Genomic DNA, 24,107 nt, shown 5'->3' with positions numbered 1-24,107 from the left:
GGTAGGTTCGAACAACACGTAAGTGTTAATGAGATGCTTCGGAAACTCAAATGGGAATCCCTGGAGGGAGGGCGGCGTTCTTTTCGAGAAACACTATTGAGAACATTTAGAGAACTGGCGTTTGAAGCTGACTGCCGGACTATTCTACTGCCACCAACATACATTGCCCATAAGAATCACAAACATAAGATACGAGAAAAGTCAAAACACCTCTCTGTGAAATTAAAGCAAGGGCGGTAACATTAAGAGTGCAATGGGGATTTCACTGTATATGCAGAGGAGAGAGTCATTTTCCCCTCGCTCTAATTGCGAGTGGAACGGGAAAGGAAATGACAAGTAGCGGTAGAAGGCACCCTCCGCCATCCACCGTACGGTGGCTTACGGAGTATTTATGTAGATGTAGATGTAGATGTAGATGCATAAGGCAGTTCATCAGTGTGAAGGCGCCAAGTCCAGTAGGTCGACTTAAAAAAATGGTTCAAATGGCTCTGAGCACTATGGGACTGAACATCTATGGTGATCAGTCCCCTAGAACTTAGAACTACTTAAACCTAACTAACCTAAGGACATCACACAACACACAGTCACCACGAGGCAGAGAAAATCCCTGACCCCGCCGGGAATCGAACCCGGGCGTGGGAAGCGAGAACGCTACCGCACGACCACGAGCTGGGGACAGGTCGACTTAGTGCCTGCAGTCGGACCGGAGGTGGCGAAGACCCAAACTCGTGGTGGCTGCTTGCAAAATCCTATCACCCTCTCCTTGTCGTTGGTGCTGTCAGACTGGAATCCTCTCGCTAGAAACGCCGGGTATTTATAATGTTTAGGTGCTCGATCGTTGTGCCAATGTACCGCTTCTAACCACGTACGGTATAAAAGGTCTGCCGCTTGAAGATGTGGAAACTGGCCAGCCGATGCCGCCGTAACCCCGTCCTTTTGATGGATCGACGGTACTGGCAATGGTCGACCCGGCTCAACTCGTCATCCGTAAACAGGCCGGATTCCACAATCGCCATGACAGTATTTTGGCTCCTGCCGGCTTCTACGACTTCTCATAACTGCTGTGGCAGAGCTGCTATTCTCAGAAAACAGTGGCTGGCTACAAGTACATAGCTAACTTCAGGTCGCTGAACAAGTGAAACGTGATGCAAGGAGAAACACATTTGATTGGAATACATGTGTTAGCCATCACGTGGCAATCTAATTTACATAAAATTGCAAGCAGTAACCTACAAGTAAATTCTCTAAGTATCATCTCCAAGGTGAAATGGGATAGTGGTATTGTCATTTCTCCAGTATACAAGGAACATGATTAAAATTTGATCCATTCACTACAAAAATAATTCGACAGCATAAATATTAGCAAAAAACACAAACTGGACAACATGAGCAGCATACTTGCTTGTGGTAAATGTCGATACATGTGCTTGTAATCAATTGTGCGAATGGAATCCGTTTATTTTTGTAAAGCGCGAGTATCTTCTATTTCTTTAACCAATCATGATTCGCAGTATGCGACTTCACTTCATCCGATATCTCAATTGTTAGCTGAATTGGGTTTGCAACCACATTAGTTGTGCCTGGTTAATTCTCTTATACGTTATGGCTCACACATATTTTCACGTGTACGACTGTGGCCTTCTCTGGCTGGTCACTTACCACTTTATTAGCGAAATATTAACTTATGACTCAAATCCAGTTATGCAACCTTCCAGTTTACACCACCGAATCGTAAGATTCTGTTTATCTACCACTTTGTTAAGATTTCTGCTGTAATCTACTGACTGCATGCTATTTAAATTATAAAACAGCAGTAATTAAGAAACCAAGATAACTTAGCTTTTCGGATGCCTCATAGCTTCACAAGTGATAAACGGCGTGTGAAATCCATCACGGACATTCCACGCGCGAGTCCTGACAAGCGCATGACACATTTGCACACGTCCTGTGTATCTACAAAATTATAAACTCCAGAAGCCACTACTTACATCATGACTGATGAGGATCATTAGCAATATAGACTGACAAATTAATTTTCTTTCATTTACCCGTTCATTTATGTAATCTTTACGAGAGGGTGAGCAAAATAGCTAAGTGACTGGCAGGCCTTTTTCTCCTGTCCACATGTAAGGGATACTCAAATGAAAACAAAACAGATGGAAAAAGTAAGTAAACTTTTTATAATGTTGAAAGTTAACGCCATAACTGTTAATAGGGGATGGTTACAATTAAACCGACGCTGTTCCAAGTGCTACAGTCTGGGCTATATACGTCGTAGATATGTTCATTAATCGGTGCGCTCGTGGAGTATGCTGAAAGCAATAATAGTTTCACTTTCTGCCACTAGGTGAAAATATGGCGCTGTAAGAAGTCAAAACGTAGTTGGATACAGGAAAAGAAGCGGGAAGATCAACTACATAATGGTGGTTCTGTCACTCTTATTAGGATACGGTCACAAGTTACGTTCAGCATAGTCTCCCGACTCAGCAACATGCTGCATCCATAATACGGCATGGTCGATAGTTGCTCGCAGCATCTCCGGTGGAATCAGAGCGACGTATGCTATCACTCAGGTCAGGAGGGGTCCGGATACATCCTTGACAAACACGATCTTTCAGATATCCCCACAATCAGAAGTCACATTGATTATAGTCGACGGATCTGGAAGGGCACACATCTTGAAATTCCCTAGAGATGATGCTGTCGTTAGCGAAGGTTTCTAGAAGCAAATCATTCACCTGGTAAGCGACTTGAAATGTCACCCCATCTATCTTGAAAATAGTGGTGTGAACACTGTTGCGGTGTCGCAAAGGAGGAAACACGCCTTATAAAGTGCAGATGTCACTGTACACCTAACAGACCTGCGAGATCATAAGCGACAGTTCTGTGCATTCACAGCACCGAGCAGAGTAAAATGTGCCTTGTCCGTCCAAAGAATATTCTCCAGCCACATGTCATCCATTTCCATGAGTGCCAAAAAAACAAAGGGCAAAGTCACGGCTTTGTAGACTATTTTGGGGCTTTGTTTGGCGCATATTCTAAATCTTGGAAGTATACCAGTGTAAAACGCGCTGCAATATCTTTTGCATTGTTAACAAAGGGAGAGAGAATTTTCTTGACCTGCACTGCTTCCTGGACTCGGGTAGGCGCAAGCCCCGGATCGGATCCGCCCGGCGGATTAACGACGGCGGCCGGTGTGCTGGCCAGCCTGGATGTGGTTTTTGGGCGGTTTTCCACATCCTCCTAGGTGAATACCGAGCTGGTCCCCAAGTCCCGCCTCAGTTACACGACTCTCAGACATTTGCAATACATTCACACTATTTCACGATTTACACTAGACGTTGACAGCTGGGGTACACTCATTCCGTCCCGTGGGGTATGGGGTGGCAGCAGGAAGGGCATCCGGCCACTCCTTAAAATTAACCATACCAGATCCGTACTTAACCCTGCCGACCCTGTGCACAATTCGGGATAAAGGCTGTAGCAAAGAGCAAAGAGGAGAGAGAATTCTCTTGACACAGCTCGAGCACTGGCAGCAGAACTTGAGGCACGTGCTCCAAGTGGCTATAGCTACAGCAACTTCATCAACTGCCATGGGAATGGGTTGTCCCTCTCCCTGTAAACTTTCTATGAAATATTGGCTATATGAGAGAAAACTGAATATATTAATTTCAAAAACTTTCCTCTCATGTAACATCGTACTCAATTGCTGTTGGTTGGTAGCTGTGTTGCGCACCTGAACAGTGTCGTAAAATAAAACTATAAACTTCATCAAATGCAAACGTTGAAACAAAGAAACTGAATCTAACAAAATGCAAAAATGAACTAATCGCGTGTTCAAAGAAAACAATATGACTAAAGCTCAGTATGGAAGTACATCATGGTTGTTGCGTGATATGAAGTGCAATGTTTGACTTCGAATATCCACAATAAAAATAACTACGCTTCTCGGTAGAAAATGACTGTTTGAAATTACCAACACTATTCACTGAAAAATCATCTGCTTGCTAGTACAACTGACAATTCCGACTACACACTGTTTGCACAATAATGCAAAGGGAGATCTGTCCTGAAATGTGACGTACCTCTCGCTCAGCATGCTGCTTTTGTGAAGTACCGACGTTCTCGAAAGCAAATGTAGTAGTTCAAGATAAATAATGTAATCTTTTTTTGTCAGAAACAGTGTGTTACTGCGTGTGGCGTAAGGTGCAATGCACGCGTGTCAGATTATTTCAAACTTTACTATGAATTATGGAGGTGGTTTTACTGTAAAGAAAATCGATATTAAGTCATCTAATTATTGATAAAAAGACTGTGTAACATAAGAAGACTAACAATTACAGAATTCTTTCATTACAATGAAACTACAAGCGTAACTTTAAAATTCTCCATCAACATAAACGAGATTTCATCTACATAATAAAGTATTCCAGATTCCTCCTCCCAGATTCACTAATAAAGATCTCATTCTCTGAAAAACACAGCTACTAAGCCTCACAGAATTTCCCAGCGCCGCCCAACCGACTGTCTAGCAAGGCAACCACAGATAAAACTACACACAGAGTCAATAATCTTCGCAGTGCGTTCATTTATCTCTGTCCCAGTACAGTAAAGGTGAATTATTTACAATAGCAGGAAACATATGAGAACCTTACATTATCTCCTGACCACCAGAAAAAAACTTGATACGGATTGTCTTAGCTGTGGTAAACCAAGGTGAATGAATTTTTAAAAAATACAACGAAGTGAGTACAATGAGTTACAATTATAAATAACACTACAAGAGTTAGGGTTCGGATTACAAAATGTACAAGATAATGCTCTGATCTGAGTTTTTTATATGAAGATGTCTTTGCGCAGATAGGAGGCACACATACTATTTGTCGTGTTCTGCAGATTATAGGTGAATATTGCGTCATTCATACCCGAGACGGCATGATCAAGGTAAGCATGCTCTCAACAGATGGCAGAAGCGTCGCTAGCGTCTTCGTGTCTGCGATCGCGCCGTTTCCGTGCGAAAGAATACAATTGAAGGTAAAATGTTGCACCACGTAGCACCAATGAAGTCTCTTTTCGTTAATCTTGTGGCTAAGAAAAGGATGCAACTGGCACAATATTGATACATTTCTTCAAGCTTGATCGCCTATGAGAACGCTAAACCTGTAGTGCTGAACCCACAGGTGCGCAATACCGACGAGTATTAACAGTGTAACATTCGGGCTTAGGGGCAGCGAGTAAGGCAATTGAATATCTACATCTACATCCATACTCCGCAAGTCACCTGACGGTGTGTGGCGGAGGGTACCTTGAGTACCTCTATCGGTTCCCCCTTCTATTCCAGTCTCGTATTGTTCGTGGAAAGAAAGATTGTCGGTATGCCTCAGTGTGGGCTCTAATCTCTCTGATTTTATTCTCATGGTCTCTTCGCGAGATATACGTAGGAGGGAGCAATATACTGCTTGACTCCTCGGTGAAGGTATGTTCTCGAAACTTTAACAAAAGCCCGTACCGAGCTACTGAGCGTCTCTCCTGCAGAGTCCCACTGGAGTTTATCTATCATCCCCGTAACGCTAAATGACCCTGTAACGAAGCGCGCTGCTCTCCGTTGGATCTTCTCTCTCTCTTCTATCAACCCTATCTGGTACGGATCCCACACTGGTGAGCAATATTCAAGCAGTGGGCGAACAAGTGTACTGTAACCTACTTCCTTTGTTTTCGGATTACATTTCCTTAAGATTCTTCCAATGAATCTCAGTCTGGCATCTGCTTTGCCGACGATCAACTTTATATGATCATTCCATTTTAAATCACTCCTAATGCCTACTCCCAGATAATTTATGGAATTAACTGCTCCCAGTTGCTGACCTGCTATATTGTAGCTAAATGGTAAAGGATCTTTCTTTCTATGTATTCGCAGCACATTACACTTGTCTACATTGAGATTCAGAGATCCTCCTGCATTTCAGTACAGTTTTCCGTTGTTACAACCTCTCGATATACTACAGCATCATCCGCAAAAAACATCAGTGAACTTACGATGTTATCCACAAGGTCATTTATATGTATTGTGAATAGCAACGATCCTACGACACTCCCCTGCGGCACACCTGAAATCACTCTTACTCCGGAAGACTTCTCTCCATTGAGAATGACATGCTGCGTTCTGTTATCTAGGAACTCTTCAATCCAATCACACAATTGGTCTGATAGTCCATATGCTCTTACTTTGTTCATTAAACGACTGTGGGGAACTGTATCGAAAGCCTTGCGGAAGTCAACAAACACGGCATCTACCTGTGAACCCGTGTCTATGGCCCTCTGAGTCTCGTGGACGAATAGCGCGAGATGGGCTTCACACGATCGTCTTTTTCGAAACCCATGCAAGCCATCACCGACAACACTCTGACGATTGGTAGTAAATGTAGAATCAATATGAACAGACTCAGGGAAGAACTTTTACACAGGCAACTCATATGTCCTGTTCAAGTATCATAAATAACTTTGCACTCAGTGCTACTATTTCCTTTATGTGTGTGCAAAACTATTTTAAGAATTCATGACTATTTTCTCTTAGAGTAGCTCTTAGTTCCATGAATAACTTCGTAGCCAAATGCGTTTGCCATTTCACTTTAAAATTTGAGGATGCCTTTAACGTTTCGCTATGTATGTGTATTTTCTGTTATATTTTCGTAATTTTATTGTAAGATGCAACCAGACTAATGCACTTTGTTGACTGCAAACTATCTTTTAATTATAGTTTATATTTTGTAAAGAAATCAGACGAATGTCCTGTTTGTCTTGTTTTATGCAATAATTGTATCTGGTGAAATGGGCCCTGCCTGAAACGAAATAAAATAAAATTTAAAAATAAAATGTTTCAAAACCTGAAATGGCTGACATTTGGAAGAGCTATTCCGCTAAAGTCTGGCCAGAAAATTTCAATACCTAGCATTACGTGAGTAATCTAGGAATATGCTGCAACACTATTTATCATTTCCGTAGTGACCGGAAAAACAAAACTAGACAGCGCACACAGAGACACTATAGTAATCATTTTAGCCGGCCGCGGTGGCCGTGCGGTTCTGGCGCTGCAGCCCGGAACCGCGGGACTGCTACGGTCGCAGGTTCGAATCCTGCCTCGGGCATGGGTGTGTGTGATGTCCTTAGGTTAGTTAGGTTTAAGTAGTTCTAAGTTCTAGGGGACTTATGACCTAAGATGTTGGGTCCCATAGTGCTCAGAGCCATTTGAACCATTTTTTAATCATTTTACCAGCCTGCCAATTGCGAATGGAAGAGGAAGTAAAGTAATACATGATACTGTGAGAAATACCCCCCGTCATGCGCTACACAGTTTGTAGAGTACAGATGTAGGTGTAGACGATAACTTCGAAGAATTCTGAGTATTATCAGGGCAATAATCGATACTTACATTCATATTTCCCAAAGATACATTATTGACGTTGCATCTGGTGCTGCGAAAACTATTTCCACCTGTGTGAAACATCCGAATGCCCAGGACCGCGTGATTCAGTTATAAAAACTCTTTTGTTACGCGTTTTGTTTGACATGGATTCCTGAAAAATTAATGATAAACTTTTAAAAACGTTGACGAAGGTATGTATCAATAAGCAGCACGAGACAAACTGATTTTATTGGTAGTGAATTGCTCTTGAACAGTGTGCTAATTTATATGATGATATTTTTGCGAGAAAAGATACAGGCCCAACTTTCTTGTTGTGGCCACTTTTCGCAGCTGCTACTAAACACGATTTACATAAATTGTGGTGTAAGAAAACGCCTTTTCGCATGATATACTGTATGTAAATGGGTATATAAATACAAATTGATATGCAGCGTGCAAAAAAGGCGTTAAATGCGTTGAGTAAATTCGTCACACGCAGAATTGGCTAAAGTAAGCCATTGTTGAAACGGCAGAGCATATTCGGTGTCTAAAATAACCAAAACATTTTGTTGGTGAAGATGTTGCAGAATATGGAAATGAGTAACATAATATGTTACATATTATCTACTGCCTCAGAAAAAAACAGTGTGTTTCCTAACACAGACTTCGTTTGCGCACGGTAAATTCAAAAGACTTTATACTCTGTTCCTAGAATTGTTATAGGTACTTAGAAATTATGCAGCATGTAATTTTGTTATTATTAATTGTGTTTGCAGTACAGAATACTTTCTGTATCTGATGACTGCAACTTGCTGTTACAGGAGCCAACCGTCAGATGGCCCGGCGAGCGCCCGAGACGGCATGATCAAGGTAAGCACGCTCTCAACAGATGGCAGAAGCGTCGCTAGCGTCTTCGTGTCTGCGAGCGCGCCGTTTCCGTGCGAACGAAAACAAGTTTGTTAAGCATCGGCTTCTAATGCGTTTTATTATGAATTAGGAGAACAACGAATACATTTCGTACGAGCTCCAAAATAAGAGCAGTAACCATATAGCGATTATTATACCATCCAGTTCATATTGTTACAAGCACTTGGAGTTTGAAGCAAAGAAGTTTTCTTACCTCCTCTGATCCGACTAGCATCTTCATCAAACTTACACCATATTTCTGGAAAACTATGTTAGATGCGTTATTTGTACTGAAAAATCAAAGAAGCAAATTTGAATTCAATTAATAGCTTTAGGGTTCAAGATCTATGGGGATATTCTTTTCGCTGTAACGCTGCTAGTTAATGAGTTGAAAACCTGATTTAAAACAAAAAGAAAATCTTTACGAACTTTTATAGTGAAATTTATGTTACACGACACGTTCACTACCGAGTCCTGTTGATTGTACACAATCATTATTCCGTTTTCAATACGACGAAGTTGTAAGATTCTGTGTCGCTTACGGTAGCTCAAGACAAAGAAGAGTTTTAATAACATTACGTTTAATTTGCAGACCTGTTCTCCTTTCGCTGGAGCTGTGTAGTGTCTCGTGCACCGAAATCGATTGGTTTATGCCACGATGCAAGTTACTCATAGTTGAAGAAAGGAAGATCAATCAAGTGTCCGGATAGCAATTAGGTATTTAGAAACGTAGTACTAGCTGCGTTGTGCAGCCAAGTCCTTATTAACAATCAAGAATTTAGACAAGTGCGTTCCAAATTGTATCACCTATGAAAAGCAACTAATATTATACGCTAATTCATTAATTATAACATGAACAACAGCGGTCGTATCTCACTCCCCTGTGCCACACCAGATGTTACTTCAGAGTCTGCAGATGGCTCTCCATTCATCATAACGTGCAGCGTCCCGCCTGTCACGGAAAATTCGAACCAGTCGGAAACCTGCTTATCTGTCCGACAGGAACGTTTTTCTGTAGAAACCGTTCTGGATCAAAGGCTTTTCGAACGTCTAGAAACACCGAATCTACTTAGTTACCTCTATCAAATAACATTGAGGGTATCATATGAGACGAAGGGAGTTACGGTTTTCATGATCGATGTTTTCAAAGACACTTCTTATTTCCACGGAGAACGTTATTTTGTTCCAGGACAGTCATAATGTTTGAACTGACAATATGTTTCAGTATTCTGCTAGATACGAGCGGTATAGGACGGTAGATCCATATATCATTTCTACTCACTTTTTTGTATGCATTTCCCACATGGCGCCTGGTTGACAGTTGGGCGCTAGTTTTCCTTTGGTACTGCTGCCAGTTTATCCGGTGGAACTAATTACGGAGGATGTTCCGCTCAGCCGACCTAATTTCGCGCTGGCAGCTAATCGAGCTCCGCGCTCATCTTAATGAGTTTGCTCGCAGAAATTGGCTTCCTCTTTTAGCTAATGACCAAGCGACGCATTTTACCCTTCAATTTCCCGGCAAATCTGCGCTGATGAAACTCTAAGTGACACATTAATTTCCTACTTATGGCAACATTTTCAAGCCGCGGTCACCCTGGCTTATTCGTGAAATTTAGCGTGTTCCACAAATATCTGTGGTAATTTTCGTGCTAATAGAGTACTTACGTGACGTAACAGTACTTCCCAACAGCTATATATTTCATGGCCTTACTGGGGAATAACTCCATCATGTAACATCTAGTTGAAAGCAGTTTACGTTGTTATCAAGCAGCGCAAGTAAGAAAACGATATTTATTTTATTCATTTATTGTTGTTACAATTAAACCTGCAGTATTGTTACGCATTTCAGATTGCACAGTGAAAATTGTAACCATAGTAGTAATTGAAACACTGACTTCATAAATCCATATCCAGTGGCTGCCTTTCTGTGTTCCAGATAGAATAATCTATCCTGAAAATCCACCGACTAACCTGTTGGAAGTAAATATCAGGTTTGTGTAATACAATTTTAAATACTCGTAGATGTGCCATGTTACTTAGGAATCACGACATAGTATTCGTGGAGCTAGTGGCTGTTAGGCCCTCAGGATCTGTGCCAAACAATTCAAAGACGCGTGCTGGAAGTACATACTACTTTATTACAATGAGACTACTGTCGAATATCTCAGATCCACTGTACATTTTCCAGTCCTCTGGAAGTCTTTTCGTAAGAAAATCGTTTTCATTTGCTGACTATGAAAAGGCCTCCGTGTCATCAGCAGCAAAAAGAGGTTCAAATGGCTCTAAGTACTATGGGACTTAACTTCTAAGGTTATCAGTCCCCTAGAACTTAGAACTAGTTAAACCTAACCAACCGAATGACATCACACACACCCTTGCCCGAGGCAGGATTCGAACCTGCGACCGTAGCAGTCGCGCGGTTCCGGACTGAAGCGCCTAGAAGCGCTCGGTCACCGCGGCCGGCCATCAGCAGCACCGGAGTAATACATCCTAGGAGAGTTTCATGAAGCTCATAATGGAGTGCTTGCAATACCCAACATCACATCCTCATCACGCTCATCACGAGACAAGCCGCAGTACTTTCCTATGCACAGTCCTATTGGAAGTGGTATTTTTCAGCTGACTTACCCAATCAGTTAAACGTGGTTTCCGAACCACTGTGCAACTCGGCACTTCTTACACATAAAAATCGTTACTACAGCTTAAAGGGGCGATAATCTACAGAAAAAAATCTTTAAATCAACTCGTGAGTGAACGCGGGAATTTTGGATAGCCATACAACAAGCACACACGCATGCGCACATGCATTTTTTTTTTTAATTTTTATATAGTGCAATGGGAAGAATACTCAGAAATAAATTGAAATTAGTTACAATCGTCTGGTTCCGACCAGGGTTTTCAGAAGGTTACCCTCAACTGTCGGGGGAGTGCCAGAAATTGAAAACTCCTCCCAAATATTGTCTTTGGGATCCCCGCTTATTTGCTCTGAACCCTGGAGGAACCTCTTCTCGATTAGAAACAAGTCGTTTCTTAGCTCAGAGTTGAAATCTTGCTTGCTCGGCGCTCCGGTGACAGACTTCTGTGGTGGAATCCTCGTCGGCCAACTTATCCCTTCTTGACCTACGCTTGTGGCGCCATTGGGAGTCGTAAAGGGAAGAAGTACGCAGGCAGTGCGAAGTCGGTTGGTGGCGACCTATGCGACAATGGACTATGTGAGTGCTTACCTGGATAGGTGGCTTAATCAGCATGTGAAGATGTCTTATAGTTGTGAATTGAGACGGAGAAAATTGAAGATTATTGAGCATTACAGAATTAATACGATACTACATTCGTAGCCAGCAAACGATTTATTTGATTGTGTAAAGAAATGTTTGACTTATGAGGTGATGGATGGGCATTGGAGGTCCGGTAAATGCTTGGCTTTGACACGATCCGATGTCAGTTGACACCGACTGGGCAGCCAGAGCTGTTAGCAATAACGGGTCCACTGAGGACTGGGGCGGCTTGATTATGCGGACGGAGGTACGGTCATAGGACACTACCTTACTTAGATGCAGCCTTGTGTGGTTTAAACCACTGTCATTGCATTTGACTGTATCATAAATTTTGGATATTTACTTGCTTTCAAGATGCGTAAATGGTCTCTTAAAACTAATTGTTATATACTTATGGATTACTCACGGAGTTTGTTTAAATGATTAGCCTACGATTAAAAGAGAGACAAGGGTAGCTTTACCACACAGTCATGATAATTTAGAAATTTTACGAGGAGTTATTGTTCTGTAAATCTATGGTTCTTGTGAATGAATTTTAATTTTATGTTTTTGAAATTCGACTGATTGGAAGTAATGGTTCTTGTGAAAGATCTTAATTTCATGCTTTCTTTTTAATTCGCCTGGACGTAAAAATTTAGAAAGGTGTTAATTTTTTGTTTTAATGAATGTTTGAAACTGTTAGTCTGCCTTTTGACACCCAGCCCTCGCTCCATTGCCCACTTGGTACACAACTAATCAAACGACATTCCCCAGATCGTATTAGTCGTTTCGCCAGCCGTCAACTCCTACACAAGACATTACACTGCGTGGTATGTTTCTACTAAGCACGGTTTGTTGCGCTACATTCGAAGGTGGAATACGACGACTCTGACTCCCCATGCAGCCGTAAATAAAGTGCCATATGTACAAGGACGATGTGGTAGTTCCGCACTGCTGTCTTGAGCAGGTCCTAGTGGATGTAGTTTGTCTTTGCGTTTTTCAAACCCGCCTTTGAAGTCTCAAACGATTCTGTGTGACCAGGAGAGCTAACGAGTGCTCGTAAGATGTAGAAATAGACTGAAAGAAAAGTTGACTCAAAGCTTGCTCGTGTGGAATAGTACCGAGACGGCCCATCTTTAAGGTCTACAGCCGACGGACGTATCTGCATCTACAATGAGTTATCTCACTTCTATGGAATTTACCTAAATTTGTTTCCCCATTTAGCTATGAGAAACCTGTGCTGTCACAATTTATTCTAGTTGCAGTATACAAACCAACTACACACCAGTCGTTGGCGGCCGATCCACCTGCATCTGACAATAAACAAGTAAATAAAGAACAGTTAGTTTCAAAACTAAATTAATCGTAATTACCAGTATTTCTGGAATGGAAAAACTGATAGAACCAAACCTCGGGGAACACCAATTTGGCTTTCTGAGAAATGCAGGAACACGCGAGGCAATACCGATCCTTAATGTGAAGATAGATTGAGGAAAAGCAAACTCTGGTTTATAGCATTTGTAGACAGCGGTGCCTGTAGGACTCTCTTTGAAATTCTGAAGGTAGCAGTGGTAAAAGGAGCGAAAAGCCTGTTTACAACTTGTACAGAAACAAGGTGGCAGTTATAAGAGTCGAGGGGCATGAAAGTAAAGCTGTAGTTGAGAAGGGAGTGAGACAGGATTGCAGGCTATCCTCAATGTTAATCAATCTGTACATTGACCAAGCTATAAACGAATCCAAAGAAAAATTTGGAGTAGAAATTAACGTTCAGGGAGAAGAAATAAAAACTTTTTAGGTTTGTCGATGACAGTAATTCTGACAGAGGCAGCAAAGGACATGGAAGAGCAGTTGAACGGAATGGACAGTGTCTTGAAAGGAAGATATAGGGTGATCTTCAACAAAAGCAAAACAAGGATAATGGATTGAAGTCGAATTAAATCAGGTGATGCTGCGGCAATTAGATTACGAAACAACACCAAGTAGTAGATAATTTTTCCTATTTGGGTTAGGAAAATAACTGATCATGGCCGAAGTAGAGAGAATATAAAATGTAGACTGGGAATGGCAATGAAAGCGTTTCTGAAGAAGAGAAATTTCTTAACGTCGAATATAGATTTAAGCGTTAACAAAACTTTTCTGAAGGCATTTGTGTAGAATGTAGCCAGAAATGGAAGCGAAACACGGACAGTAAACAGTTTAGACAACACGAGAATAGAAGCTATTGAAATGTGGTGCTACAGAATAATGCTGAAAATTTGATGGGTAGATCACGTAAATAATGAGGAGGTACTGAATAGGATTGGGGACACAGGAAATTTGTGGCACAACTTGACTAAAAGAAGGGATCTGTTTACAGGGCACTTCCTACGACATCAAGCATCATTAGTTCAGTATAGCAGGGAAGTGTTGGGGGTAAAAATCGTAGAAGGAGACCAAGAGATGAATATAGTAAGCAGATTTAGAAGGGCGTAGGTTGCAGCAGATATTCGGAGACGAAGAGGCTTGCTCGGGATAGAACAGCATGGAGAGTTGCATCAAACCAGTCTTCAGACTGAAGTCTGCGACGATAACAACAACAACAACAATAACAATAACCAGTAGTTTTATCTTTTACAAATCATGCTACAGGTTCATTGAATCTAATGCACCGTGATATGCGAACTTCATACTGCGTGGACTTTCGATTCAAGATCCAAACAACTGAGTCCTTTGACAGCAGTTCTAAAACACAGTGCGAATGTTTAGGATGCAAAGAGGCAGAAGTAATATAATTATTTGGGCGATTTTTTTAAATTTTACACGTATGTAAAGTATACCTCATGCAATACTCATGTGTGTCACGCTCACGCATACTGATCGAATATTTGTGTTTGTCGTCAGCTTGGTCTGAAGGAAAAATCGAACGAATTCAGACACTAGCAAGCTATCTCAGTTCATCCAAACAGTTACGGAGATGCTCAGGGAAGAGTTAGTTTCCTCTTGCAGAACGCTGTGTAAAACAATTTTCACGTAAGGAACATATGAACAACATAAGAGAGATTATGATGCGTATGGGCAGGGTGGGCATAAACGTGTAATCTTAACATTTTATCGACCACAAGACTGACCTTCATATGTAATAGAAAATAGAGAAAACTAAAGTTTTCTAGTTCGCAAGTCCCCAGTCACCCTGTCATCGTCGGAGGAGACTTTAATCATTCAGCAAGCAGTTCGGCAAAATTACGGTTTTTAAGTACCGGGCGTGACGAAACGTCGTGCGTAACAATACTAAATTCCTGTCTTGGGACCTACTGATAACAGATAGTTCGGAAACCTACTCATGATGTAAATATATTAGATGTAAAGGAAACAAATAGACCGGACGTCCTTGAGGAGGTCCACTTTGAAATTGATATGAGTGACCTCGAGACAACTGTAGAAATAACTATTGCCAGACTACAGAGTACAACTTCAACAAGTAGAAGGCTTTAATATTCAGAAAACTATGTAAAGGGGCAGTAGTGTTGTATCTCAATAAGGAACTCGAAAAATTTGCCTCTGAAGAAGATAATGGAGAAGGATCGTGGTTGAGGATTAAAAAACTAGTCGACCACGCATTTGATATGCTCCTAATAGAACAATTCGTGATGGGAAGGACCTTCGTGGTATACAGGCACTATCAAGGAACTTGTAAATAAAAAAATCCGACTACTACATGGTAGGTGTAAACCAAAGCTTAGGACTGTAGATAGAACCATGCTGAGTGAAACGCGTATGTCTGTCAGGAGGGCTATGCGTGAAGCCTGCAATGACTACCGTAGAAGAATGTTATCGAAAGATCTCCCACAACATCGAAAGAAATTCTGGTTCCTCGTAAAAGCTGTTAATGATATCAAAGTTAATGTACAGACGCTTATGGACGAGACAGAAACTGAAACTGATAGTGGCAAAGCAAAAGCAAAAGTTCTGAACTCCGTTTTCAAATGTCACTTTAGTCCAGTTTAGCTATCGCACCACTGCAAAAATGGGTGATAATATTGATGTCAGTGGTGTTGAGAAACATCTGAAATTTCTAAAACAGAACAAATCTTCAGCGCCTAATTTGGGGCAGATTTAGCCGTCTTTTTAACCACAGTCCACCATATGTGATGGTTCTTTTTACGTATGTGTATTGTTGGTTTTTGTTTGTTATGCAAAGTTGGAGTTAGTATTATTCTGCCTGCTTCACAACTGGAAAATTATTTAAGTCATCGACTCAGTTACGGTATTTCTCGCAGTTAGTTTGTCCGACAAGATGTTTTTATATCAAAAGACACCACCAACACACAATATTGTAGATAATCAACTACAGTTTCCTTATATCAATTTTATATTTTACTATTGTGAAAACGCAATGCTGGGGAGATCATTAATTTGGTGAAATCACGTTAAATGAATATGATTCAATATTAGAATAATTGACTACTATTTCTGTTTCCAAAGAAGAACCACTAATGAAAAGAAATCTCCTACATTTACATTTATATTTAATTATCTGTCAAAATTAACAAATGAGGCGTTCGGTCGTAAAACATACAAACTTACAGGAAATCGGCTGTTAAGTTTTGAGCAAAATATCAAATAGTTTGCTCTAACAAAACTCATAATTATGTTGCGCAGATATTCTATGTGTACTGAAAAGTAAAATTCGTCTTAGCTGCTCCTCATAACATTTTGTTTGCGAATATAAGAACTAAAATCAGAGTAAAGATGCCCGTAGATACCATATTTTTCATTCACGTATGAGACATTGCTAGCTTGTTATCTGCCAGATACCATGTTTCACAACAACTGACGTTAAATGTTGCTTCTGGTACGTGGCAGTTACCACATAGATGGAACCTTACATCTACACCTACATGACTACTCTGCAATTCACATTTAAGTGCTTGGCAGAGGGTTTATCGAACCACAATCATACTATCTCTCCACCATTCCACTCCCGAACAGCGCGCGGGAGAAACGAACACCTAAACCTTTCTGTTCGAGCTCTGATTTCTCTTATTTTATTTAGATGATCATTCCTACCTATGTAGGTTGGACTCAACAAAATATTTTCGCATTCGGAAGAGAAAGTTGGTGACTGAAATTTCGTAAATAGATCTCGCCGCGACGAAAAACGTCTTTGCTGTAATGACTTCCATCCCAATTCGCGTATCATATCTACCACACTCTCTCCCCTACTACGTGATAATACAAAACGAGCTGCCCTTTTTTGCACCCTTTCGATGTCCTCCGTCAATCCCATCTGGTAAGGATCCCACACCGCGCAGCAATATTCTAACAGAGGACGAACGAGTGTAGTGTAAGCTGTCTCTTTAGTGGACTTGTTGCATCTTCTAAGTGTCCTGCCAATGAAACGCAACCTTTGGCTCGCCTTCCCCACAATATTATCTATGTGGTCTTTCCAACTGAAGTTCTTCGTCATTTTAACACCCAGGTACTTAGTTGAACTGACAGTCTTGAGAATTGTACTATTTATCGAGTAATCGAATTCCAACGGATTTCTTTTGGAACTCATGTGGATCACCTCACACTTTTCGTTATTTAGCGTCAACTGCCACCTGCCACACCATACAGAAATCTTTTCTAAATCGCTTTGCAACTGATACTGGTCTTCGGATGACCTTACTAGACGGTAAATTACAGCATCATCTGCAAACAACCTAGAGAACTGCTCAGATTGTCACCCAGGTCATTTATATAGCTCAGGAACAGTAGAGGTCCCAGGACGCTTCCCTGGGGAACACCTGATATCACTTCAGTTTTACTCGATGGTTTGCCGTCTATTAATACGAACTGCGACCTTCCTGACAGGAAATCACGAATCCAGTCGCACAACTGAGACGATACCCCATAGGCCCGCAGCTTGATTAGAAGTCGCTTGTGAGGAACGGTGTCAAAAGCTTTCCGGAAATCTAGAAATACGGAATCAACTTGAGATCCCCTGTCGATAGCGGCCAGTACTTCGTGCGAACAAAGAGCTAGCTGCGTTGCACAAGAACGATGTTTTCTGAAACCATGCTGATTACGTATCAATAGATCGTTCCCTTCGAGGTGATTCATAATGTTTGAATACAGTATATGCTCCAAAACCCTACTGCTAACCGACGTCAATGATATAGGTCTGTAGTTATATGGATTACTCCTACTACCCTCCTTAAACACTGGTGCGACCTGCGCAATTTTCCAGTCTGTAGGTACAGATCTATCGGTGAGCGAGCGGTTGTATAAGAGTGCTAAGTAGGGAGCTATTGTATCAGCGTAATCTGAAAGGAACCTAATCGGTATACAATCTGGACCTGAAGACTTGCCCGTATCAAGCGATTTGAGTTGCTTCGCAACCCCTAAGGTATCTACTTCTAAGAAACTCATGCTAGCAGCTGTTCGTGTTTCAAATTCTGGAATATTCCATTCATCTTCCCTGGTGAAGGAATTTCGGAAAACTGCGTCCAATAACTCCGCTTTAGCGGCACAGTCGTCGGTAACAGTACCGTCGGCACTGCGCAGCGAAGGTATTAACTTCGTCTTGCCGCTTGTGTACTTTACATACGACCAGAATTTCTTCGGATTTTCTACCAAATTTCGAGACAATGTTTCGTTGTGGAACCTATTAAAGGCATCTCGCATTGAAGTCCGTGCCAAATTTCGCGCGTCTGTAAATTATAGCCAATCTTCGGGATTTCGCCTTCTTCTGAACTTCGCATGCTTTTTCCGTTGCCTCTGCAACAGCTTTCGGACCTGTTTTGTGTACCACGGGGGATCAGTTCCATCTCTTACCAATTTATGAGGTATGAATCTCTCAATTGCTGTTGCTACTATATCTTTGAATTTGAGCCACATCTCGTCTACATTCGCATAGTCAGTTCGGAAGGAATGGAATTTTGTCTCTTAGGAAGGCTTCTAGTGACACTTTATCCGCTCTTTTAAATAAAATTATTTTGCGTTTGTTTCTGGTGGATTTGGAAGAAACGGTATTGAGCCTAGCTACAACGACCTTGTGATCACTAATCCCTGTATCAGTCATGATGCTCTCTATCAGCTCTGGATTGTTTGTGGCTAAGAGGTCAAGTGTGTTTTCGCAACCATTTACAATTCGCGTGGGTTCGTGGACTAACTGCTCGAAATAATTTTCGGAGAAAGCATTTAGGACAATCTCGGAAGATGTTTTCTGTCTACCACCGGTTTTGAACAAGTATTTTTGCCAACATATCGAGGGAAGGTTGAAGTCCCCACCAACTATTTATTTGTTACGAGACTCAAATTTTCTCTGAACTGTTCAGCAACTATATCATCGGAGTCTGGGGGTCGGTAGAAGGAGCCAATTATTAACTTAGTTCGGCTGTTAAGTATAACCTCCACCCATACCAATTCGCACGGAGTATCTACTTCGACTTCACTACAAGATTAACCACTACTGACAGACACAAACACTCCACCACCAATTCTGCCTAATCTATCTTTCCTGAACACCGTCTGAGATTTCGTAAAAATTTCTGCAGAACTTATTTCAGGCTTTAGCCAGCTTTCTGTACCTATAACGATTTCAGCTTCTGTGCTTCCTATTAGCGTTTGAAGCTCAGGGACTTTCTCAGCACAACTACAACAATTTACAACTACAATTCCGACTGTTCCTTGATCCAAGCACGTCCTGTATTTGCCATGCACCCTTTGAGATTGCAGCCCACCCCGTACTTTCCCGAGGCCTTCTAACCTAAAAAACCGCCCAGTCCACGCCACACAGCTTCCGCTACCCGTGTAGCCGCCAGCTGAGTGTAGTGAACTCCTGACCTATTCAGCGGAACCCGAAACCCCACCAGCCTATGGCGCAAGTCAAGGAATCTGCAGCCAACACGGTCGCAAAACCGTCTGAGCCTCTGATTCAGACCCTCCACCCGGCTCTGCACCAAAGGTCTGTCAACGATGCTGCAGATGGTGAGCTCTGCCTTCATCTCGTAAGCAAGACCGGCAGCCTTCACCAAATCAGATAGCCGCTGGAATCCAGAGAGAATTTCCTCAGATCCAAAGCGACACACGTCATTAGTGCCAACATGTGCCACCACCTGCAGCTGGCTGCACCCTGTGCTCTTCATGGCATCCGGAAGGACCCTTTCCACATCAGGAATGACTCCACCCGGAATGCACACGGAGTGCACACTGGATTTCTTCCCCTCCTTAGCCGCCATGCCCCTAGGGGGCCCCATTATGCGCCTAACATTGGAGCTCCCAACTACCAATAAACCCACCCTCTGTGATTGCCCGGACCTTCAAGGCTGAGAATCATCCTCTGAAACAGGGCAGGCAGCTGCATCTGGCTCAGCCAGAGACAGTACCTGAAACCTGTTTGTCAGACGCACCGGGGAGGCATTCTGATCAGCCTCCGGGGACGTCTTTCGCTGCCTGCCACGCCTTGGAACGACCTCCCAATCAACCACAGGCGAGGGCTCAGCCCCACTGCGGGCAGCAACCGGGGCAACCACAGCGGCAGACCGATCTGGGGACAGACGGGACGAGGTTGACATCCCTGTGATACCCAAGTCTGGCTCCCCACAGTGGTGCCCATTGGCAACAGCCTCAAGCTGTGCGACCGAAGTCAGCGCCGCTTGCAGCTGTGAGTGAAGGGATGCCAACTCAGCCCTCATCCGAACACAGCAATCACAGTCCCTGTCCATTCTAATCGATGTTGAACAACAGTTACTGAAACACGAGCCGTGCCTAGATAACGCAAGGGAAACACGCAAAGAATGTATTAACTAACTTGTACAAATGCCTAACGACTGCGCTACAATCTGCCTGAATTCACGATTACAGTAACTAAAACTCGAAATTACACCTCCTATACGAAACTCACACGCAATTTAAGTAAGAATCTACGAAGTAAACACTAAAGCGCGATGCTACAACTGTCAAATACTATAATACGCCCGAAATTTATGAATTAAACAATGCAAGTACCCAAAAACACGCAAATAAATTAAGAATTAAACTATGTAACAAATAAGTAAGCTAGGGGTATACGACTTGCTGCTGCAGCTGCTTATCCAACGGCGGCAGGGAGCACAGGATGTTTACAGTGCAGTGGTGTAACATGATAATCGCACTGGAAATAAAATAAAGTAGCCAAAAGTTGCATTACCAATTGTTTTATTAGTAGTTTTTAGGTACAATAATTTTACATTTAATGCTCAGGAATTGAGCTCGTGTAATATCCGTATTATGCCTTTGGAATATACTTGAACAGGCTGAGGACGTCGCGCAATTTTTCCTTATTGACTGGTATTGGTGTATTATACAGCAGTGGAAGAGTGCGTTAAATTTCCCCAGAAAATCTCCTGTAAGAGGACGACCTTTCAGCTTCAATGATATTTCTTCACCAGATCAGAAATATCAGTCAGAGAATCTGGTTCTTCACGGAACAACAGAAGTTTGACAGACGCAGCAATTACATTCTTGGGTGCTCTAAACAATGCCTTCAGTGAAGAAACTTGAAAGAGATCTCCCTGCTGCATTCTGTACACATTAAAGGGAGGTGAGCGTTGGGCGTTTTTCAAGATCTGTCCCCATTCCTCCGGGCAGTACACATACTGAATGTGATCCCTGATGGCAACATAGTATGTCCAACTATTGGAAAAACGCATTCAACACGTTTTACACGGCCACTTGCCAATAATTTAAGCCAGAGAGCGACTATTGCCCAGTTTTTATTTTGATCACAGCAGATATCTGATATTACTATCAGTTTCTTGCACTGTATGTCATTCATGGTGAAGTGTTTCAATATGCAACTTGCAATTTCATCACTTCCTGTCCTAGCAGTAGCCTCGTCCCAGTAATAAAAGTACCCTACGTTATTGGAGCAATCATGAATGCTGAGGTTGTAGCAAAACAATTTTCTTTTGTAAAATGCAGGTCCAGTGGATAATTTTGGAATGGGCAACGCCTGTTGGAGATCAAATATTAGAACAAGGGCTTCTTTGTCCTCTGGGGCAACTTGCAAAAATTTTTGAACGGCAGCAGCATGTAGGTGGTGTCTCTTGATTTTGTGTCCAATTTCTTGGACTTAAGCGTCATTTTCATCGTTTTCGGCTTGTTGCAGTTCAATTCTCATTGAGTCGCAGTCCTTACATGTGTCTGCCTTAGGAGACTTGAATCCTATATTAAATTCTTCCGTAAATATTCTTCTGAACTTGTTTGAAGATACAGGACTGCTACCACTTTCTGAACAGAACTGAGTATATTCTTCAAAACAACGTTTACATCTACATCTACATCTATACTCCGCGAGCCACCTTACGGTGTGTGGCGGAGGGTACTTATTGTACCACTATCTGATCCCCCCTTCCCTGTTCCATTCACGAATTGTGCGTGGGAAGAACGACTGCTTGTAAGTCGCCGTATTTGCTCTAATTTCTCGGATCTTTTCGTTGTGATCATTACGCGAGATATATGTGGGCGGTAGTAATATGTTGCCCATCTCTTCCCGGAATGTGCTCTCTCGTAATTTCGATAATAAACCTCTCCGTATTGCGTAACGCCTTTCTTGAAGTGTCCGCCACTGGAGCTTGTTCAGCATCTCCGTAACGCTCTCGCGCTGACTAAATGTCCCCATGACGAATCGCGCTGCTTTTCGCTGGATCATGTCTATCTCTTCTATTAATCCAACCTGGTAAGGGTCCCATACTGATGAGCAATACTCAAGAATCGGACGAACAAGCGTTTTGTAAGCTACTTCTTTCGTCGATGAGTCACATTTTCTTAGAATTCTTCCTATGAATCTCAACCTGGCGCCTGCTTTTCCCACTATTTGTTTTATGTGATCATTCCGCTTCAGATCGCTCCGGATAGTAACTCCTAAGTATTTTACGGTCGTTACCGCTTCCAATGATTTACCACCTATGGCATAATCGTACTGGAATGGATTTCTGCCCCTATGTATGCGCATTATATTACATTTATCTACGTTTAGGGAAAGCTGCCAGCTGTCGCACCATTCATTAATCCTCTGCAGGTCTTCCTGGAGTACGTACGAGTCTTCTGATGTTGCTACTTTCTTGTAGACAACCGTGTCATCTGCAAATAGCCTCACGGAGCTACCGATGTTGTCAACTAAGTCATTTATGTATATTGTAAACAATAAAGGTCCTATCACGCTTCCTTGCGGTACTCCCGAAATTACCTCTACATCTGCAGATTTTGAACCGTTAAGAATGACATGTTGTGTTCTTTCTTCTAGGAAATCCTGAATCCAATCACAAACCTGGTCCGATATTCCGTAAGCTCGTATTTTTTTCACTAAACGTAAGTGCGGAACCGTATCAAATGCCTTCCTGAAGTCCAGGAATACGGCATCAATCTGCTCGCCAGTGTCTACGGCACTGTGAATTTCTTGGACAAATAGGGCGAGCTGAGTTTCACATGATCTCTGTTTGCGGAATCCATGTTGGTTATGATGAAGGAGATTTGTATTATCTAAGAACGTCATAATACGAGAACATAAAACATGTTCCATTATTCTACAACAGATTGACGTAAGCGAAATAGGCCTATAATTATTCGCATCTGATTTATGACCCTTCTTGAAAATGGGAACGACCTGCGCTTTCTTCCAGTCGCTAGGTACTTTACGTTCTTCCAGAGATCTACGATAAATTGCTGATAGAAAGGGGGCAAGTTCTTTAGCATAATCACTGTAGAATCTTACGGGTATCTCGTCTGGTCCGGATGCTTTTCCGCTACTAAGTGATAGCAGTTGTTTTTCAATTCCGATATCGTTTATTTCAATATTTTCCATTTTGGCGTCCGTGCGACGGCTGAAGTCAGGGACCGTGTTACGATTTTCCGCAGTGAAACAGTTTCGGAACACTGAATTCAGTATTTCTGCCTTTCTTCGGTCGTCCTCTGTTTCGGTGCCATCGTGGTCAACGAGTGACTGAATAGGGGATTTAGATCCGCTTACCGATTTTACATATGACCAAAACTTTTTAGGGTTCTTGTTTAGATTGTTTGCCAATGTTTTATGTTCGAATTCGTTGAATGCTTCTCTCATTGCTCTCTTTACGCTCTTTTTCGCTTCGTTCAGCTTTTCCTTATCAGCTATGATTCGACTACTCTTAAACCTATGATGAAGCTTTCTTTGTTTCCGTAGTACCTTTCGTACATGATTGTTATACCACGGTGGATCTTTCCCCTCGCTTTGGACCTTAGTCGGTACGAACTTATCTAAAGCGTACTGGACGATGTTTCTGAATTTTTTCCATTTTTGTTCCACATCCTCTTCCTCAGAAATGAACGTTTGATGGTGGTCACTCAGATATTCTGCGATTTGTGCCCTATCACTCTTGTTAAGCAAATATATTTTCCTTCCTTTCTTGGCATTTCTTATTACACTTGTAGTCATTGATGCAACCACTGACTTATGATCACTGATACCCTCTTCTACATTCACGGAGTCGAAAAGTTCCGGTCTATTTGTTGCTATGAGGTCTAAAACGTTAGCTTCACGAGTTGGTTCTCTAACTATCTGCTCG

The 24,107-nt window shown here is 42.1% G+C and overlaps 1 protein-coding gene across 6 annotated transcripts in view; it reads left to right on the top strand.

Moving 5' to 3' along the window:
- The window catches only part of LOC126259290 (FH1/FH2 domain-containing protein 3), a 690,456-nt gene that overhangs the window by 56,299 nt on the left and 610,050 nt on the right, over window positions 1-24,107 (top strand). For 5 of the 6 annotated variants that reach the window (XR_007546495.1, XM_049955939.1, XM_049955941.1 and 2 more), the window contains exon 6: window positions 8,224-8,272. Coding sequence is in view for 5 of the 6 variants with exons in the window: in XM_049955939.1 (XP_049811896.1) it covers window positions 8,224-8,272 (49 nt within the window). In the remaining variant the exon portion in view is untranslated. Of the gene's footprint in view, window positions 1-4,930; window positions 4,945-8,223; window positions 8,273-24,107 lie in introns of those variants that run through there. The other variant, XM_049955944.1, reaches the window with a different exon arrangement.

This window comes from Schistocerca nitens, chromosome 5 (genome assembly GCF_023898315.1).
Source record: "Schistocerca nitens isolate TAMUIC-IGC-003100 chromosome 5, iqSchNite1.1, whole genome shotgun sequence".
Lineage (NCBI taxonomy): Eukaryota > Metazoa > Arthropoda > Insecta > Orthoptera > Acrididae > Schistocerca > Schistocerca nitens.
Note: the sequence above shows the minus strand (reverse complement) of the source record. Positions and strands in the feature narration are given on the sequence as shown.